The sequence below is a fragment of the Melitaea cinxia genome, chromosome 29, assembly GCF_905220565.1.
Source record: "Melitaea cinxia chromosome 29, ilMelCinx1.1, whole genome shotgun sequence".
NCBI classification, from domain to species: Eukaryota; Metazoa; Arthropoda; class Insecta; order Lepidoptera; family Nymphalidae; genus Melitaea; species Melitaea cinxia.
This window is the reverse complement of record NC_059422.1, coordinates 8,329,348-8,347,138: the sequence shown is the minus strand read 5'-3', so window position 1 is coordinate 8,347,138 and position 17,791 is coordinate 8,329,348. Positions and strand designations below refer to the sequence as shown.

General features: G+C 38.6%; 2 protein-coding genes across 2 annotated transcripts in view; one reads left to right on the top strand and one right to left on the bottom strand.

Moving 5' to 3' along the window:
• Positions 1 to 1,543: 1,543 nt before the first annotated feature.
• On the bottom strand, positions 1,544 to 13,270 carry LOC123667800 (vacuolar protein sorting-associated protein 53 homolog). Its single transcript, XM_045601639.1, has 12 exons — positions 13,075 to 13,270; positions 12,687 to 12,893; positions 11,796 to 12,014; positions 11,064 to 11,187; positions 10,697 to 10,815; positions 9,834 to 10,001; positions 7,667 to 7,790; positions 5,729 to 5,796; positions 5,288 to 5,428; positions 4,522 to 4,666; positions 3,295 to 3,445; positions 1,544 to 2,482 (listed from the first exon to the last, which is right to left on the bottom strand). Exons 1-12 carry the CDS (start codon positions 13,198 to 13,200, stop codon positions 1,690 to 1,692), a joined length of 2,385 nt encoding a protein of 794 aa, XP_045457595.1. The 5' UTR covers positions 13,201 to 13,270; the 3' UTR covers positions 1,544 to 1,689.
• A 229-nt stretch (positions 13,271 to 13,499) lies between these two features.
• The window catches only part of LOC123667799, a 71,067-nt gene continuing 66,775 nt past the window's right edge, over positions 13,500 to 17,791 (top strand). Inside the window, exon 1 of the mRNA XM_045601638.1 lies at positions 13,500 to 13,750. Within this exon, the coding sequence (XP_045457594.1) occupies positions 13,671 to 13,750 (80 nt within the window). The 5' untranslated portion in view covers positions 13,500 to 13,670. The remainder of the gene's footprint in view (positions 13,751 to 17,791) is intronic.

Below are 17,791 nucleotides of genomic sequence, written 5' to 3'. Positions count from 1 at the left end.
TGTTTTTAAGAATTCTTTCTTTAGGAGATGTCATGTAATTACAAACTAAACGACTGACTGATGTGTAATCCATGTAAGCGAAGCCGTGAGTGGAAAGCTAGTCTTGTATATGTGGAAGAAATCCCATTTTTCAATAATGATTTTGTGATTTAAAAACGTCTTTAAATCCATTTCATCTATAAATAAATTAAGAAATTAAATATTAAAAAAAACACAATAAGAATATATTCAATTAAATATTTATTTCTCACGTTAAAATTAAAAAAAAAAATAGCAACACTTCCTTTCACAGAATAAATATCACGCACAAGCGGAATTATAATGAAATAACTTTTTCGGATTTTATCGCGGTTTATTAAATTGTTTAGATGCCCGACGTTTACAGCATACTTACAGCAACCATGATCACGGGAGGACCATAACTTAAAAAACCACGAAGTCGAAAAAAACTGAATAAACCTCGATAAAATACGAAAAAGTTGTTCCATTATGAGTGAAATTCGCATAAACATTATTAAGTATAAAACAATACACATGCGGAATGTCAAGTAATAGTCTATTCTCGTTAAGAAAATAGTGACTCATCGCTGTCACTTAGTCACGTCCCTTTACCAATTACCGAAACACTAGAGAATACAATAATATAATAAATATTGTCAACTTGAGATTATTGTACAACACTTTATACATTACCTAAGTATGTATAATAAAGTAATTTTTAAATTGTTTGTCGATTTGCCCAAACCATAGTTTTTTTTTGTAGGTTAGTTTAAGTGTAAATTGTTTTGACGTTTATTTATATGTATTTTTTTTTTTTTATTATATAATGGGCTTACTCTTGACCTCAGTCTAGCTCTAGAGCAGAGACGAGGTCGAAGATGGAGCTCGCCCAGAAGAAGCCTGTTCACTCGAGCTTTGAACATGATCGGGTTGTATGAACTCGGAAATACAGAAGCCGGCAGGAAATTCCACACCTTGGCCGTGCGCATTAAAAAAGATGATTCGAAGCGCTTCGTACGTACGAGGGGTATATTAATCAGGTAGGGATGAAAGCCTGCAGTACGTCTGGAAGTCCGATGGAAGAAAGGAGATGGGGGTATGAGCTCGTGCAGCTGTAGGACACACTCCCCACAGCCCATATGTTTTCATTTCATTTTATTAAATCATCTATCCGCCAGCCTGCAGTGGAGCAGCGTAGCGAATTAAGCAATGATCCTTCTCCTACATGAAGAAAGAGGCCTCAGCAGTGGCATGTTACAAGCTGAATCGTTATCAAATCATAGCGAATCAGAACGTCTGTCTGAACGTCTAGTCTAAGCAAAGTGACAGTGATGATTCACTATTTCCTTAACGTAAATAGACTATAGCAATACTTAAATATATGTATAACAGTTATTGTCAATGTAATGCAAAGCACATGTTGCAGGCAAAACGGTAAAACTTAACACTAGATAATGAAAATTATATTACATTTAATTGTGTAACTGAGGTGTTTTGGTCAATGTCAGTTATTCAAAAATATTTTTAATAAATTACCAAACAATTGAGATACTTTATGCCTATATTTAGTAAGTAAGTAAGAAATAGTTTCCAATTAAGTTAGATACCAGTATATACAACACTGGCTAGTGTTGGGCTATCTTCCAAATAGTCACCAATATGCGCCAAACATTACAAAATTCATACATCTCATTTATTACTATCATTATGTGCATTTTTAGTTATTTCCTTAAATTTCGCATCCAAAGACGCCATTTGAGTTTTGGATAACTTAGCGCCTTTCATGTCCAAAACTTTGTGAAACTCTGCCAACGTACTCTCAGGTAAAAGCTGGACAAACTGACTGACGAAGCCTTCTAAATTATTGTCCAATGGTGCCATCACCAGTTTCAAAATCATTTCCGCTTTCGTCATCAGTTTGATCACCACTTTGGTGTAAGTTGTTGGCGCTTGACGCTTTACATCTGAACCGATTGAGGGTAACTCCAGGAGAGCCGTTTTTAGCATATGAGTATCAAGTAATAGCTGTTCAGACCCAACGGTGGATATCGGCTTGCATTTGTATATATTTTGTATAAATTTCGGTATAAACGAATTGGCAAATCTTATGCAGAACTGCGTGAAGTACTTTCTGGAAGATGCCAAGTTATCCCGTAGGTTTGGTATCGTATTCTTCAGGTGCATTATTATTTGGGTGACATAGGAACTCTGGTCACCGACGTTGTCGAAATGCAACCAGGATATTTTGGTCATAGCCTGGAGAGCTGGTTCGCAGGCCATCTCCAGATCCTGGACGAGAAGTTGGATGCAGTTGCTGATCATCTTATGGAAGAGATCCTGTTCTGGTGCTAGGTCTATCTTGTCTGCTAGGTTTGGTGATATCTTCTCTTTCAACTTCTGCTCCAAGTGGACGGTGGTTTCAAGGCAGTACTCTGATGTTGTTATGACGCTTGTTATTTTTGCTATTTCCTGTTTTGTGTACCTGGTAGGGGAAGAAGTAGACGAAGTTAGTGAGGTGTATTATTTTCGGGTTCCAGATATATTTCTTTGAAAAGTAATAAGGGAGGGTAGTAATTAATTTAAGTTAAAAATACATCTGTTTTTATTTGTCCATTTTTTTTATATCGAAGTTTTAATGATGAATAGGAAAAATTTTTATTTGGTGGATAGCGTTATATATCAATCAGGTGGGGAATTAGAGTTTTGACCATACCCAAAGGATGCAGGTGACTGCTTATATATCAATAACTGTTGAAAAAATCTCTCGAACATAAAGAAGAAAAAGAAAAACGAAGAAATTCTTCTATATAATAAGTCATTTAACTTTCGGTAATTACGAGTATGAACACTTTTGATCCACCACCTTTTGGGACCACGACGTCTTCAACGTCACCGAAATACCTCGAGTTTCAAATCGACAATCGCGGTAAGTCCAGTCGAAACAAAAAAGGCACTCAGTCAATTGAACTGAGGTAAGGCACAGCAGGAAAAATCCTGCTCAAAATCTGGACTAGCCGGACTGGCCTCGACCTCACAGAAGATCTCAAGTAGCGTTCTGTTCCTGTTGGTGAGTAAGGTGACTGGGGTAGCACCTCGACCTCACAGAAGATCTCAAGTAGCGTTCTGTTCCTGTTGGTGAGGAAGGTGACTGGGGTAGTACCTCAACCTCACAGAAGATCTCAAGTAGCTTTCTGTTCCCGTTGGTGAGTAAGGTGACCAGAGCTCCTGGGGGAAACTGGAGATAGCTTGCGATGCTTCTGGTGTCGCAGACGTCTGCAAGCCACAGGCAGAGACCTGGGCGCGTCGTCCCGCAGCAGCGTGTGCAGATTGGTGACGAGTGCGGGCACGCCCAGCGGCAGCGCGGGCGCCGAACAGCGCGGCAGCGCTGCCTGCAGCACACTGCCCGCGTACTCGCGCAGGTAGCGCCCGAACACGCCCGCCAGCTCTGGGGGGGGGGGGCGGTTACTGGTGTTCGTCACTTTTTAATACATTCAAGCAATCTTTCATCAAAAATAGATAATATCTCTCTTTTTTGTTACTGTGTTGGCAAACGAGTAGGGAGTTCAGCTCTGGGGGGGGGGCGGTTACTGGTGATCGTCACTTTTTAATACATTCAAGCAATCTTTGAGCAAAAATAGATAGTATCTCCCTTTTTTGTTACTGTGTTGGCACACAAGTCGGAAGATCAGCGGATATTAGAAGAATTCGCTCTTAGCGATAAAACCGCCTTTGTACATCTTCTTCTAACTATCCTACTTTTGTTTTTGTCTCATTTAATAGTGTACAATAAAGAATATTATTATCAGGCGGATACTGTAGCATTACAAGCGTTTTGATGATCCTACCCAAAACCTCTCTCCGACCTTGGCTACTTCACTCACCAGACCACGATACTACTTTGAAGAATAATATTTGTTTGTCTAACAACTTCTACACGGTTTGGATACTAAGTTTTAAAACAAGATATTACCAGAATTGCCCTCAATCAAAACATTAAATCAATGTCCAATAGATTTATATAAATATTGCGGCCATTTTGCTTTGTGTAACTTTCAAAGTGACAGTTAAATGATTATATCATCTGTTATACAAAGTGATATACCAATAAAAGCGAAAATTTATTAGTTCATTTACCAATTACGCAATAATCTTGAATCTCGAACACTACTAGACTTATGAAGTTGAAATTTGTCACGAAGTAATAATAATACACTTTGTTGTACACCAAAAACAAATAACACATAGCAGGAAAAAAGATTTTAACAATACATCATTACGTACAAAATGGCGGCCTTATGACGTAAACTATGATAAGAAGATGTCATCTAAATAAGAATCACTACAGTAAATTACTCCTTTCAAGGAGTATCGATGAGTTAACATTTGTAAGAAACTTTGTTGTTTCTGGACTTAGATAATTTTAAGGTAAATTAGGGTTCTTTTAAGACAATAAGAGTAGTCACATTAAATGATATAGCCACCAGTGTGATATAGAAACAATAACATGCGTCAGTCACTCACCCAACATGGGATCCCCAGTAGACAAAGTCGCGCACTGAGCGAGACACTTCTTATAAAAGAGGAATAGGTCCGCACAACTCGACATGACCGCACCAGCGCCACTGCCGACTTCACTTGAAGATGCCGGGTCTGATGTTTTCGCGTCCTGGATAAATATCGGGTTCAAACATTGTGAAAGTCTAATATTAAATAATATTATTTTTGTCCTTCAATTACAGTCAATTCGCGTTAAGGTAGTAGTAGAAGGTAAAGACTAGCCACTGTCATCACAGTTGTCGCGGTCACATTGACCAATAGGAGTAAGTAGTAAGCTATTAAAAAAGGCGTTCTCATTTTGATTGATTCAGTAGACAAAATCCCACTGGTGGGCATAAGCCTATTTCCCTATGTAGGGAAAGGATCTGAGCTTAACCCACCACGCTGTTCCACTGCGAATTGGCAGATATATACGTTCCCTAATATGAGTAACGATCGTTATCATGTGTCCATAATAACAACCGGGACCGACAGCTTTACGTGCTCTCCGAAGCACGGTGGGGAGACATCACGAGGACTGACACCCAGAAAGAAAACAAGTACAAGTACAAATATTCACCCTAAGGAAAAAGCTGAACACGCACCCGGCGGAGTTTAGGTGCCTAAACCACACATACACAACCACACCAGATGGTCGATCTAATTGACTACGATTTAATTGGTCAAAACGGGGTATTACTTAGATAAGGATCCAGGAAAAAAAACGATTTGTTGACTTTGTCTCTGTTACCTGTATGAATCTGTCCATGAGGGCTCTCAAGTTGGTGTCGAGACTGGTGATGTAGAGTGAAAGATGAGGTTCGAAGCAGGCTCCAATCAGACCTACCCAGGGCGAGCCCTTCGTGTTTACCGTATTCTCGTCATTTTCTACCTATTGAAATTTTAAAATCAGGTTTAAGAATTGATTTCAAAAATAGTTGAACTTATTCACTATAGAAAATGCAATAAGTAAACTTAAAAAATTAAAGAATATTGGGAGTAGTTACAAAAAATTAGCCTAGTCTAAAAACGTAACGTAAGTAAATGTTAGAAAACATCTTTGTGTTTGGTAAAGTGTGGTGCGAGTATACTTTATACAACTTTCTATGATTTTGTTGTTTTAAAATTTTAACGGAAATTTTTAAAAATATTTTTATTATTAAATAAGTTTCATAATATTTTCACAACTCACCTCTTTGTCATCATCGTCGAAAGATAACTTCAGGGACGCGGGATCGACCTCCGCCCCTAACTCCGTACCTGCATACATACAAAACATTAAAATGACGCCTATAATTATGTAAATATATGACTTTCCTGCTGGATACCGTTAAATGTCAAACAATTATAAAGAGTATTAGCAACCTGTAAAAAATGCCCCTAAAAGTTCGCTCACACCATGACCTTTAGAGGCGAAATATTAACAAGTAACACCAAACATTGGTAATTAACTAGTTACTAATTTATTTAACTAAGGGACTGATTCATCGGTTCTGGATAACACTATTTGACGGACACGGTATCCAACAGATAAAAGTTTATTTTTATATATAAAATTCTCGTGTCACAATTTTAGTTACATTACTCCCCAGTAGACTTGCGCAAAACAGTGCTTCAAAATGTAATGTAATATTACATTACATTTCGTACTGAGTAATATGGCATCACACCATCACACCGAACATTACCCGAAATGTGTACTGTTCGGCGTGAGATATTTCTTATGAAATGCTATATATCACGTAATTGTCATCACACCAAACATTCCATGAGATTTTGTACTTATAGTATGTTTAAGTGTACGGTGTTCGGTGTATTACATAGCAGACCAAACATCACTTTAGCATAAAAATGGTAAATGAGAGGTGGAAACTGGCTAAAAATTCATAATATTTGTTTTTTTTTTTTTTTGTTTGGTTTTCTAAAAGTTTATTCTAAAATTAGCTTTGATTTTTAAAAAAAGGCGAACTACGCGAGTGAAACCGCGGGACGCAACTAGTTTATAATATAAGTTAGAAATAAACTAATGACCATGAATACTGGCGTATTTAAAAATCAACTTTATATACATACAATGATTACTTTTTTTATGTCAATACTTCATTTATAATTTTATTTTCACAAGCAACATAAACAAACAAAACATTTTAATAAATGCAAAAGCAGAAATTTGAACTCGAATTTTAGCGGTAGTCAAGTGCGTAACGCATTATTAAAAAGTATTACGTACAGTGTTGTGCTATAATATGCCTTAGCATTCTTAGATACGATTCATATTTCACTTAAAAAAATGACGGAAACTCGCCACGGCTCAGTAGCTCGCTCTTACTCATACTAACGAAAATAATGTAGAGCTAGAGAGTGAGGTTATGACTGGTTGCAAAAGTGCGCCGCGCATCACCGTGTCTCACTCAGTAAGTGAAGTTAGACAGAGCAAATAGATAAGAAATCCAACATTCCGACCGAACAGAGCGCGTAATGTCAAGTGTGATGTGTAATACTTCATTTCGTCGCGTAATGTGTGATGCCATATTTCATGTTCGAGTAATATCACGCGTAATGTATCAATTGCATTACTTACACATGTCTACTCCCCAGAAACGGCTGGACCGATTTATATGAAATTTTGTGTGCATATAGGGCAAGTCTGAGAATTGGCTAACACAGTTTATAGAGTATTAATTGAGGAGAAACTAGGCGTAATGGCTTAATCTACCTTCTGCTGTTAAAGTCTAAACTTATGACCCAAAACCGGTAAACAGGTCCTAATTCTTACATAATAAGACTTAACTTTGACTGAGGTAGGGCACAGCAGGAAATTACCTGCTCAAAATATGGAGCAGCCCGACTGGGGAACTACCTCGACCTTACTGAAGATCACAGCTAAATAATCCTGCTATCAAGCAGTGTTATGTTCCTGTTGGTGAGTAAGGTGACCAGAGCTCTTGGTGAGAATTGGAGATAGAGTCAGCAACGCGCTTGCAATGCTTCTGATGTTGCAGACGTCTATAAGCTACGGTAATCGCTTACCATCAGGTGAGCCGTACGCTTTTTTACCGACCTAGTTATATTAAAAAAATGAGTATATAGAAAAGTTCAAAGTTTTTAAGTTAAATAGCTAAATACATACCAACAAACCTCTTGTGCAGTAAAAGCTCGAAGTTGTAAGTCTTCTGTATGGCGTAGAGAAGGAGCTTCACGTCGACTTCGTTCCGTCTCGCCTGCATTATCTCGCTGAGGGCTTTACGTGTTATCTGTTTTAATGGAGACTTTTAATAGTCGTAATGTGATGGCGGGATAACCATCCAACTGCTGGCTTTGAAATAAACAGGCCGAAGACGGGCAGCAGCGTCTTCGGTGCGACAAAGCCAGTACTGCGGTCACCAACCCGCCTGCCCAGCGTGGTGACTATGGGCAAAACACATGAGTTCACGTTATTTTTGGCGTAAACTTGTGGAGGCCTATGTCCAGCAGTGGACTGTATAGGCTGTCATGATGAATAGTCGTAATGACGATTCTGATTCGGATTCCGTGTTGATTCATCGTTAAAGGTCCATTTCTTATTTGACTAGATGTAATTTTGTATAGGGAATTTTGTAGGCAGTTATGCTTAGGGACCTGGAGCATCGTTGTAATGCAATGATCAATTATTAATATAGGCTAATGTTTATATGTGAGAGCGTTTAACTGGTACTTTTTTTAATGCTTCAGCCTGTAATATCCCACTGCTGGGCATAGACCTCTTTTTCATGTAGGAGGATTGGAGCTTAATCCACCACGCTGCTCCACTACAGATTGGCGGATATATTCTCTACTATGAGTATCACTTCAGACTATCCGCGAGAGAACGAAAGTAACCGACACAGCCCACAGAATTAGCAAGTTGAAGTGGCAGTGGGCTGGTCATCTGTATCGCAGGACCGATGGCCGTTGGAGTAGACTGGTCCTGGAGTGGAGACCGCGTCTTGGCAAACGCAATGTGGGACGACCTCCGGCCCGTTGGACCGACGATCTACGTAAGATTGCCGGTGTAGGCTGGATGAGGATTGCGGAAAACAGGGATGTCTGGCGCGAACTTGGGGAGGCCTATGTCCAGCAGTGGACTGCCATAGGCTGAAGTGACTATGAGTAACGATAGCTATATTTATGATAACTACCAGGACCGAGAGCTTAACGTTCTCTCCGAGGCACGGTGGGGAGACTCACAAGGACAGACATTCAAACCGGAAAGAAATATTTGTACAAATACAAACATTCATCCCGAGCGGGAATCGAATCCGCAAACCGCCAGTGCTTTAGACGAGTACACGCACCACTAGACCAGAGCGGTTGTCAATTTTGTACACATCAATTAATTCATCATTCATCATTACAGCCTATACAGTCCACTGCTGGACATAGGCCTCCACAAGTTTACGTCAAAAATAACGTGAACTCATGTGTTTTGCCCATAGTCACCACGCTGGGCAGGCGGGTTGGTGACCGCAGTACTGGCTTTGTCGCAGCAAAGACGCTGCTGCCCGTCTTCGGCCTGTTTATTTCAAAGCCAGCAATTGGATGGTTATCCCGCCATCGGTCGGCTTCTTAAGTTCCAAGATGGTTGTGGAACCTTGTTATCCCTTAGTCGCCTCTTACGACACCCACGGGAAGAGAGGGAGTGGCTAAATTCTTTAGTGCCGTAGCCACACAGCAAAAAAAATATAAGGAGGTTCTTAAATAGATTGTATTTGTTATGTATGTTACCTCATAAGTTTTTATTGGGCGCACTGATTTTGATGATTCTTCTTTTATTTGAAGGCTGGTTCTTGGCGATTGGTCCGATTCAATCAAATATGACGATTAGTTTTGCGAGTTGATCCCAATTATGCGTATTAAATTGACTTCAACTACATTGAAGCTATACATCACTAGGTCGGCAAACAAGCGTACGGCTCACCTGATGGTAAGCGATTACCGTAGCTTATAGACACCTGCAACACCAGAAGCATCGCAAGCGCGTTGCCGACCCAATCCCCAAACCCCCCGGGAGCTCTGGTCACCTTACTCACCGACAGGAACACAATACTGCTTGAAAACCGTATTATTTAGCTGTGATCTTCTGTAAGGTCGAGACCCTAGTCAGGCTGCTCCATAATTTGAGCAGGAAATTCCTGCTGTGCCCTACCTCATCACCTTACATTTGGGAACAAACATAATTTTAGAGTAAGCCAAGCATACTTGTCGGGTGTCTGACTCTCTATCACTTCTCTAAGTAATGACACTTAAATTCTCTCCCGACACTGCACTTCTCCACCCACCTTACAGAACCGGTGCGCGATCCGCTCGCTCAGCCTCCAGGCGGGCGGCAGCGCCAGCGCCAGCGACTCCTCGAACCGCAGCAGGTGCTTCTTGAGCCACGCGTAGCGCCGCTCCACGTGCGACACCCACGCTTCCTCCTGCTCGCCCGAGAACAGGTGCGAGTACTCCTGGGGGGGGGGGGGGGGAGAGGCGAGTTACCTTCAACTTACTTTACTACTAGAGGAAGTTGGTAGGGCTCTTGGTAGAACAGGGAGTCAATGGGAGTGGAGTATAGCAGTAGTATAATGAGGAATTTAGCACATGTGTTTGTACTTCGGGGGGAGTGCCTATTAGCTTAGATAGTGCTGGAGATGGAAGGTAGAACAATGGAAAAACATTGTCTCGTATGGAGGAAAAATTTTAGAGATGGTATTCATACTTTAAAATATGTTATCGTAAGGGGAAAAACAAATTAATGAAAAAAGAGATATCAGTAGATCTGGGCGGATTAGCAAGGTCAGGAAGTAGCAGGGGAAAATTCGATTCTAAGTGCTTCTAGGGACTATTCCTGAACGCAATCATCATCTTGTTCTCTTAGGGGCAGAATAGAGTATTATTAGTTAATGTGATAGTGGTAATCAAATATATTACTGGAGATTTGGCTTGACCATTGTCTGTGGTCAAGGTCATCAGACAATCTCTTGAAAATCACTGAAACACCGGGCAGTCGTCTGGCGGCTAGTAAACTATTTAAATATCTTTTAAAGACAATTTTGTCCTTGCCATATTTTTAAAGCAAAATTTGTAAAGTTGTCATATGCAATAAAGAATATATACGTTTTTACAATTCAAAAATATTATCAATACAGAGTAGATATGGTACCTGTAACTGCATGGTAATCAGCCAATTGATCAGTTCCTGCTTCACGTGGGGCTCCAGAGCATCTACCACAGCGCACGCTTCACTTAGTGTCCGTGGTGATATCGTGGTCTTACCACCCCCTGGAAATTAGCTAAAGTTATTTGTTTAACTTATCCACACGGTCATCTATTCCTAAGGTAGGCAACTAAATGCTGTGATTTAGATAATAACCGACTGATATAGTTATATATATTTTTAATAAATACATATAATAAATACTGCACCAAAACTTAGGCTGGGCATGTAGTCCCTTGGTATCCACTATAGTAGTATAAAAAAAAAATTTAATCTGTCTAACTTTAGGTTGTTTGTTTCTTTCAATGTTTACCCGTCAAAGCCTCCTTGAAGTCGGCCAGGATCTGTTGAGCTAGTTGAGCCCGAATCGCGTGTACCTCGTCCCGGAGCGCGTTCAGCTCCTGAATGTCGCGGTACATCTCCAATTGCTCTAGAACCTTCCAAAAATAAATACACATTTATTTATACCGTTTGTCAAAGGCAATACGTAATGGCAGTTCTGTACTCATTACCCCACTTCCGTGCTAAGAATACAAAGAATGGGGTTTGATTCTCCATGTCGATCTCTCTATTGCACCTAAGCAACTTAACTGAGGTGGGCACAGCAGGAATTTCCTGCTCAAAATATGGAGCAGCCCGACTGGGGTAGTACCTCGACCTTACAGAAGATCACAGCAAAATAATACTGTTTTCAAGCAGTATTGTGTTCCTGTTGGGATTGGGGAGCTCCTGGGGGGATTGGGGATTGGGTTGGCAACGCGCTTGCGATGCTTCTGGTGTTGCAGGTGTCTATAAGCTACAGTAATCGCTTACCATCAGGTGAGCCGTACGTTTGTTTGCCGACCTAGACACGACATAAAAAAAAAACAACAATTATCCAGTGTCCAAACTCAAGTGAGTGAGTGGTTATCACCTGACGGAGATAATTACTCATGATAGGTGAACTAAAAAAAAAACGTGCAATAAAATTGAAAAGTAGAGAAACCTTTTGCCTGGCAATGGGACATTATAGGTTGATTTTTTTAGCTAAAATTCACTCACAAACCTCCATAATAGCTTGCAAAGGCAGCACCAGTTCCTTATACTGTCGTTTCTGAGCCAGGGTTCGTAATGACGCAGCGCCTCCAGCTAACATATGAAGGTGGTTGAGAGCTGTGATGGCAGCTGTGAGATTCCATTTAGCACAGTCCAGCTGTTTAATCTCGGCTGTGATCTCGCGGACCATGCTTTCGCTACGTTCAGCTTTTTTGTTAATGTCGGCTACCTGTAAGATGAAAATTCAAATATTTAAAAAAATTTGTTGTTATTTTAAAAGAGATTACAAGTAACCCCGGATGTCATTTTTTACCAAATCACGTAGTTACCCAATAGAACAAGCTGCCAGAATCAGTGATTGGTGCACCATCAGTAAACACTTTTAAAAACAGACTGGATAAACATTTAAAAACGAAAGTAACGAGAACATAAGTGCAGTGATATGCACGTATCAGCTCTAAAAGCCGCTAGTGCATCATAAAATAATAATAAAAAATAATTTACGGATTAATTTAGTTATTAATTGTTATTGAATTAACTTCAACAAGAAAATCACTTATAACAGATAAAACTCAAAATCTAGAGCAGCCCGACTGGGGAAGCATCTTGACCTTCCAGACAATTATGGCTAAATAATACTGTCTTCAAGCACTGTCGTGTTCCTGCGGTGAGTAAGCTGACCAGAGCTCTTAGGGGGGTTGGGGGCAGGATCGGCAATGTGCTTGCGATGCTTCTAGTGTAGCAAGCGTCTGTATGTTACAGTAATTGCTTACCATAAGGAGCGCGGTACACTTTTTTGCCGACCTAAATATATTTAAAAAAATTACTTGTCTGACTGCTATAGAATCTCAGTTACAGACCCTCTTTAGAGGATTTATAGTTATTACTGTTTCAAGTATACCTGTAGAGCTAACTCAGCTATAGAACGCTGAGCATCCAGTAGCGCTTGGTGTCCCGCAACGCGCTGGTCATGTTGAGCTCTCACTAATCTCCGTATATCATGTTGAACGCTCGCCAAACGAAATTCACACCTAGCCGCTGCTGATTCCACTCCAGACAACGACTGTTCCGTCGGAAACACTCGGTTTATGTACGCGACTGCGTCGAACTAGAAAGAAATAAATAATTTATACTAATATTTAAGATTTTATTTATCATCTTTATCTATGTTTAAACAGGTATAAGGAGCTAAACACTGATAGAGCGATTGAGTAAACGAAACCCCAGAGCGTTTGGACGATCTTAAACCAAAAATATAATTTTAGAGTCGTATTTTTAGTTTTACATACTTCTTCGCTATCAAATTGTTCAGTTCCGCCCATCAATTCTTCTATCCTGCTGATGACAGAGCCTGGTAAATTGAGCTGTACCTCCGGCCCACTATCCTTATCCTCTAAAACATCGTTTGAATCCATTTTCAACAAATTTAAAGCGAATATTTACAATTTTTTTAGGTATGAAATGTACACTTGAAGCACATATTTGACAAGTTAGAGTGTGTCAAAACATTTTGACATTTGTAAAGTCATCTTTCAACCAACATCTGTAAAAAACGGATACTTATACCATGTATTATTTTATTCCCTTAACATTAAAACATTCTATTCAAAACTTTTAATCATATCTTAATTACAAACATATGTTTCATATATCATATATTATTATCATATTATTTTATTTCAAATTTAATAAAAAAAATATTTTGTAGCGAGTATTTGTAGCAATATGGACGCGTATTGTTTTCTTTCATTTAGTTTTTTTCACGCAACCGTTGTGAACGGTTGTGTGCTAGTGATTGTGTTATGATGAGCGGCCGCAACCTCTCTCCGATCTAACCCCAGTGATTGTTTCATTGTTTTTCATTGTTCAAGTGAAGTGAAGTGCAATGGCTCGCTTAACGGAGGAAATGGTGATCGCTAGATCAAAACAGTCTGATCTATCCGCTATAAAGAAACTGAACTGCTGGTGAGTAAATGACTCAGTTTGGTCAAATCAGGGAGAGCAGGGCTTGATAATACCGTTCCGCCTGACCTCGCGGTTAATAACCCTTCTTTTCTCATAGCTGAGAAGTGTTTCGCCATTGACGCTAGATTGAAAAAAAAAAAAAAGTAACTATCAACAAAGAACTTAACAGCTGTTTGTATCGTTAGCGTAAGATTCGGACAATTCTGCAAATAATTATGACGTTTGCTCATTATAATAAATGTAAACTGATAATATAGTTATAAACGGATGACGACGATTATAAATTGATAAAAGTAATATTACAAGCATAAATTATGCCTTCATACAGTAAAAGAAAGAATCCTGCAAACGTATAAGATTGAACACATTTGTTGATAAAGTTTATATATTAACAATTTAGAATAAATTAAAACCCTATGCCTAGTGGCCTATTCCAGTTTAACCAACAAAATAAAGTAAATTTTATGTTAGTAAAAAGAAAAAGGTCAATAACCAACAAAATAAAGTAAATTTTATGTTAAAAAAAGGTGAATTTAAAGCCTAGTAGCTTTCTTTGTTAGCCCTAATTAAAAAAAATGAATTACAAGCAGTAATATCTAAGTGGTGTACTTATATAAGAAAAGTTACAAAAACTCAAATGAGATAACACTTATATATGTAATAGGTTGTAATTTTTTTTTTTTTTTTTTTTTGTCACATGTTCATTGAAACAATGGCTTTGTAATGAAAAGATTTATGTAACAGTTTTAAAACAATAAGCTTAATACAAATGGTTATCACTTTAAATTGAACAATGGGTTATTGAAATATTAGGATATGCATTGATCAGAATATATTTTCTGTTTTAAATATCTTTTTTTTTTCTTAGATTAGCGTATGAAAGGGCTAACATATCCATTAGAAAAGACCCTAATTTTTTTAATGTCTTGTTAGAAACTAACAATGTTTTTATAATAGTTTTAACAAGGTGGCCTGTTTCTTAGATTGCTGGTAAAGCAATCTGATAAACTTTTGACTGTGATGGATAAACTACTATCCAACATACAAAAGCTTATGATATATTTTTATTTTTCACTATTAAACTGTCAGATATTTTTATTTAAAAGATATGAATTTAAAAATATCAGTCATAGGTGAAAGCAACCCTATGCTTTACTAATGTTTCTATAAGAAGGTAATAGATCATAAAAAAAGTTTATATAATGGAATATTTTAATAAAACAATATTATAGAGTATGTCAGCAAATTTAAATATGGATAAAACAGAGGGGATTTTCTAGCTTTCTTCTTTTATAATGGACTAGCGACCCGCCTCCGCTACACACGGTTGCAAAAACTATCAGTGTTCCTCTAATTGGTTTGTTTACATTTGGTATCTCGGCTCGTTGAACGCACTATATATTATGCATGTGCATATAAATCTTCCTCTGGAATCACTATTTACTAAAGAAGACCGCATCATTCCTCTGGAATCACTCTATTTTCTAAAGAAGACCGCATCAAAACCCGTTGCGTAGATTTAAAGATTTAAGCATACAGACAGCGGGAAGTGACTTTGTTTTATACTATGTAGTGATTATCCAGTCTAGCTGTATTTATATGTCTATTGCTACAAAAATATATACATATATGAGTTGAATGTCATCTAAAACCGATATTAAAGGCTCATTTTTATAATGATATTTGACGGATAACTGTATCCCACAGATAAAAGGTGATATATTATGGTTTTTCACCATCAAATTTTACTCTATTTACGGCATATTCTATAATCACTATTGTGAAATTAAAAGTTGTAATTTTTTAATTAAGACGAAACACGTCCTAATTATATAGTACCTCTTGCTGTCAAAGTATATTCGTAACTTATGTGCTGGATAATCTTTGTCCAAAACTGGTGATACAGACTGTAAGTTACACGACCATGTGTGTATGTCAAACATTTTTTTCGACCATCAAACTGTCATGAATTAATATAGAAATTAGAAAGTTATCACACAGAAAATGACTCTCGGATATTAAAATCGAAATAAATTTTAGAATCGTGTTTGTTATGTAAGATCTTGTAAATTTCATCTTACATAAATATTGCCTGTCATATATGTAGAAAGTGTTAAGGTGACTTTAATAATATATTTATATGGTATTAATTATATATGGATATACTAGCAGCTAGTAACTATCTTATAGTTTCATGGCATAAATTTGGATCGCGCGGGAATGTCAGAATGAAAAGAAATCTATGCATTATTGTATATCATTGTCTATCGTATATGCGTTATTATTAGTTATATAATTTTTAAAGTGGTTTTTTCTGTCACATTATTAATGATCTGTCACATTACTGACAGTTAACTTCTGTGGAAAATTAGTACCATAAAAATCTAGAATAAACAGCGACCATCCTAGATTTGTCACTAGTAAAAACTAAAAGACTACAAGTTAATGCTTTTGTAGGCCATACAAATTTTGGTTGTGGTGATTCACATGGGAATTTCTGACTAGACATGATGTACGGAACAGCAGGAAATCTCTTGCACAAAATCTGAACTGACTGGAAAAGTAACTCAACTTTACAGAAAGTCACAACTAAATACTGCCCTCCAATAGTGTTATGTTACCGAGTTGAGTATGGTTCGGTATTAAGGTCCACAATGCTCTTGTATTGCATTGGTGTTGATGTTGATGTTGATAAACATGGGCTGTTTTCTTCAACTCGACGTCTTAATACGCACATTTTGCGTGATTGGCTGTAGACACTATTCGTGCCAGCCTAGCTCCTTGAGGAAGCTCAGCAGACCCTTCACGTTGCCGACGACTCCCTGGAGCGACCTCGGTGTCCCGAGGTGTAGTGCCCTGTAGTTCGCCACACTACCGCATTCCAGCAGGATATGTGAGGCCGTTTCTTCTGCCTTCATGCACGCTCTGCATAGGGGGCTGTCTGTAACACCTAAATTATGTAAGTGTTTGTTAAGGTAAGAGCCCCGACAAGTAGTCGGAGCTAGGCTCTCCCATAACCGCGAAGTTTGCGGGACAATACTGGGTTGATCCTCGGAAGAGCTTCCTTGGTCTGCCTGCAGGTAGTTAGGTTTGTCTATTGCATTGGTGTTGCAGGCATCTATTGACTACAGTACTTACTTTCCATCAGGCACACCATACGTTTCTTTGTCACTTTTATATTATTAAGAAAATATTCTTTTCCAATCAATAATAGCCTTGCTATAGCCAGGCATCGCTTTAGCCCGTAATATTCCACTACTGGGCATAGGCCTCTTTCTCCATGTAGGAAAAGGATCAGAGCTTAATCCACCAAGCTGCTCCAATGCGGGTTGGCAGATATATTCCCTACTATGAGTAACGATCAAACGACCGACGGCTTAACGTGCTCTCTGAGACACGGTGGGAGACCCACAAGGACTGCACAAACGCCAAGACCACGGCAAACATCTGCATGACCAATACAAATGTTTGTCATGTGCGGGAATCGAACGCGCAACCGCCAGAGCAACAGCGATAAACCAGTGCTGTAACCGCTGCGTCAACGCAACGCGTACACAGGCATGGGGTGTAATAAGTGTACACTGTACATGTTATATTTGTACATGTATGTACTACTGCGGTCACCAACCCGCCTGCCCAGCGTGGTGACTATGGGCAAAACACATGAGTTCACGTTATTTTTGGCGTAAACTTGTGGAGGCCTATGTCTAGCAGTGGACTGTATAGGCTGTAATAATGTATGTACTACTGTGTGTACGTTTGTCGTATAGAAAGCTAAGTGTTGTGTTTACACACGACTCGGCACACGTGATATTACTTAGAATTGAACGGTTCATTACAGGTAGATTGTTATTTGTATTGTGTAATAGTTGGAAAGTCTTACTCTTCAATATCTTGTGTTATTTGAGGTTAGATAAATAGATTTTGTAAACAACTTCAAAAGAAGAGGAGATTCTCGATTCGATTGTATTATTTTATGAATGTTAACTCTCATAACTTTTTACTGGGTGTATAGAAAATGATGATTATTTTTTTAATCGA